General features: G+C 39.7%; 1 protein-coding gene across 1 annotated transcript; it reads right to left on the bottom strand.

Annotated features, from left to right (window-relative positions):
- Positions 1-2,690: 2,690 nt before the first annotated feature.
- On the bottom strand, positions 2,691-3,561 carry MYCTH_67473 (uncharacterized protein). Its single transcript, XM_003663099.1, has 2 exons — positions 3,489-3,561; positions 2,691-3,409 (listed from the first exon to the last, which is right to left on the bottom strand). The coding sequence occupies exon 2, from the start codon at positions 3,098-3,100 to the stop codon at positions 2,930-2,932; it is 171 nt and encodes a 56-aa protein (XP_003663147.1). The 5' UTR covers positions 3,101-3,409; positions 3,489-3,561; the 3' UTR covers positions 2,691-2,929.
- Between the last annotated feature and the right edge of the window lie 276 nt (positions 3,562-3,837).

Raw genomic sequence — 3,837 nt, 5'->3', positions numbered from 1 at the left:
CTAGAAGGATTACTAGAACACGGCCTATAGGATCACGAGATCAAGCTTAAGGAAGGAGTACGACTAAAGTTCTTCAAGATTTACTATATAAGCTAGACATAGAACGAAGAACTTAAGCGATATTTAGAGGAGAACCTTTGAAGAGGATATATCCGCCTATCGACATTGCTAGTAGGCTACCTAATCCTGTTTATACCTAAGAAAGATAGAAAGCTACGGTTATACGTCGACTATTAGCAACTTAACGAATAGACCGTGAAAAACCGATACCTATTACTGCTAATCTTATAGCTCCGAGATTAGTTAGTAGGAGCCTAATATTTTATACGTCTTGACTTGCCATCGGCCTATAACTATATACAGATCAAAGAAGGTAACGAGTAGAAAACGGCCTTTAGGACACCCTATGGCCACTACAAGTACCTCGTCATGCCATTTAGACTTACAAACGCGCTAGCAACGTTCTAAGCCCTAATTAATCAAGCTATCCGACCCTTTCTTGACAAATTTGCGATATATTATCTCGACAATATACTTATCTTCTCCAAGACAATAGACGAACACCGGAAGTACGTAAGAGTAGTACTAGACGCGCTACACGCGTACAAGCTATTAGTTAACAAGGAAAAAAGCGAATTCCACGTTAGGAAAACGGTGTTTTTAGGGTACGAAATATCCCTAGGACAAATTCAGATAGAACCTTTAAAGGTTAAAGCTATCAAGAATTGGCTACGACTAACAATAGTTACGGAAGTACAAAGCTTTATCGGATTTATAAACTTCTACTAGATATTTATTAGGAACTTTAGAGCGATCGTACGACCTTTACACGAACTTACCAAGAAGAATGCTAAATTCCAATAGGAAGAGTAATATAAGTAAGCATTTACGTAGATCCGCGACGCCATTACTAAAGATCTAGTACTAGTGCTACCAAACCCTAAGAAGCTATTTGAGGTAGAAACGGACGCTTTAGACTACGCTATCGGAGGACAATTGGGATAACGAGACGAACAAGGGAAGCTATATCCTATAGCCTTCTTTTTAAAGAAGCTTGATAGACTATATCTTAATTATCCGATCTATAATAAGAAACTACTTACAATTATCAAAGCTTTTAAGGAATAGCGACCATACCTTAGCAATATAATTAAACTAGTATAAGTATATATAGATTATAAGAACCTATAATACTTTATAATGACAAAGGAGCTCAACGGACGACAAATACAATAGGTAGAATTCCTCGCGGAATTTAACTTCGAGATCCGCTACAAGAAGGGCAAAGAAAATATATAAGCAGACATCTTAAGCTAACAAACGGGTTATACAGAAGAACAGACAGAAATAACACCACCATTATTCAAGGAACAGACAGACAGAACGCTACATCACGAAACGCAAACACCTGTAAAAGATGATCCACTCGACTCATTCCTAGAATGTTACGTAATCCTTCGAGAAGAAAGGATTAACGAGACATAGTATCAAGCAACACCCGGACTAGTGGTACCTGACGGAGTAGAAGAAAAAGATAGGAAACTCTGGTACCAAGGCAAAGTATATATCCACGACAAAGATCAATAGCTGCGAATGATTCGAGAGCTCTACAAATCGAAACTCGGAGGATACAAAGGAGTTACAAAAACTGTCGTACAAGTCAAGAAACACTACGACTTTCCATAGTTAACGGCACGAGTTAAAGAAGTTATACGAAACTACAATATCTGTAACCGAAGTAAAACGGCACGATACAAGCCGTATAGGTTACTTTAGCCACTGCTAACACCTGACAAACCATGGAGCTTAGTCACGATAGACTTCATTACGAAGCTGCTAGAATCTAAAGACACAGCTACAGGAGTGATCTATAATAGCATCCTTATTGTAGTAGATCGCCTGACTAAATAGGTATACTTCTTCCCCTATAAGGAATCCTAGATAGTTAAACAGCTAGTAGACATGATCTATTGGCAAGTTACATTAGTACATGCTTAGCCGCAAGAATAGATCACTAATAGAGACACTAAATTCGTATCAAAGTTCTGGCAAGCGTTAATATAACAATTAGGCATTAATAGCAAGCTGTCAACGGCATATTACCCGCAGACCGATAGATAAACGGAGTGACTAAACCAAGTCGTCAAATAATATCTCCGTTTTTACGTTAACTATTAGCAAAACGACTAGGTCATATTATTACCAACAGTATAACTCGCTTATAATACGACGCTAACGGAAACGACTAAGGTCACACCATTCTTCGCGAACTATAGATATAAAGTAGACCTTAGACAAGGACTAGAGATCATAGTGCCGAGAGCAGCAGTCAAAGTAAAACAAATGTACGTACTATATAAAAAGCTTAAGAAGGAACTCGAGTTCGTCAAAACGAGGATAAAGAACTACTACGACAAATATAGGCTCGAGGGACCTCGCCTAGAGAGGGGAGACAAAGTTTACCTGATCTTACAATACCTACGAACCAAACGACTAAACAAGAAGCTAGACTTTAAAAAATTGGGACCATTCGTTATTAAAGAGCGAATCTCGACATCTAACTATCGACTATCATTACCGTCATCTATATGACTACAGATAGACGTTTTTCATATTTTACTCTTGGAACTAGCGCCGAAGGACGCCAAGATTGCTATAAATATCGAAGTAGAGGATAAAGAGAAAGAATAGGATGTCGAAGAAATTCTAGATTTACGTATCGTTAATAGAAAACTGTAATATCTAGTTAAATGGCTTGATTTTAGACTAGAAGACAACTTATAGGAACCTATTAAGAACCTAAATTGCCCTGAGAAACTTTAGCAGTTCTACTAGAGGAACCTTAATCGACCGAAAGCAACAAACCAGAGACTAACCCGAAATCGGCTAGCAAGGACGGATCTAAAGGAACTTCAGGATATATGGTATCCTAAAGCTGTCCGAAATCGGCAGACAGGCAAGATAGGGTCGAAGAGGACGCAGTAACCCTAGAAGCCTCTGCTACCGCCGCCGCCGTAGCCTCCTTACGCTCTACTCGCTCCAACTCCTCTATACTATTAATACCCCGAGCAATAGCCCTTATTATCTTCTTAAACCACATACGTTTTTATTTCCGAAGACGAAGGACTCGCTCCTTAGCAGCTATAAGTTCATCTTTAAGTTTCTAATGCTAAGCCGCGATAGACCGAAGCTAAGCAGGGGAGACGCCAAGAACATCATAATTCGAGTGTTTATTACGGACATACTCTATATATTGAGAAGAATCGGCTTTCAAGACCTCGCATGAACTAAGGCCTTTAGACTCACATGGCGAGCAAGGACACATCGTTAAAAGGCTATCCGAAGAAAGAATCGCTATAAGAAGGTGATTAGCACGAAGAGTCGATATAGCAGGTTTAGATTTTGACTTCTTTCTTACACGATTAGCCATCTCGACAACATCGTAGGAAGGCAAAGGAGGGAAGAAACTGGGAAACGTAATTACATATAGACAGGGGATGTTAGCGCTATTTGAAACGGACCGGAGTCTTTCGAGGACGAAAGACCTAAAGGAGGGGCATCGTGTTACGATTTGGCTATATAAGGCAACCCGGCAAGGCGTATAGAACCAATCAAGAACCACAAGACCTAAGGACCAATCAGGAAGTGATCGCAGTGATCGTACTTCGATCAAGACGAGCACTTGGGTAACGATCGCAGGATCGTAGCAGCGATCGTACGATCAAGACTCAAGGGGGAAGGACAAGGAAATTATATATAGTCACTCGTTTTAGTAAACTCTGGGAGTTCACTAGTGATAGCAATCATAACTCACAGTACCCTAACATTATAAGGAGA

Source organism: Thermothelomyces thermophilus, chromosome 3 (genome assembly GCF_000226095.1).
Source record: "Thermothelomyces thermophilus ATCC 42464 chromosome 3, complete sequence".
Taxonomy (NCBI): Eukaryota; Fungi; Ascomycota; class Sordariomycetes; order Sordariales; family Chaetomiaceae; genus Thermothelomyces; species Thermothelomyces thermophilus.
This window is presented reverse-complemented; position numbering and strand designations above follow the sequence as displayed.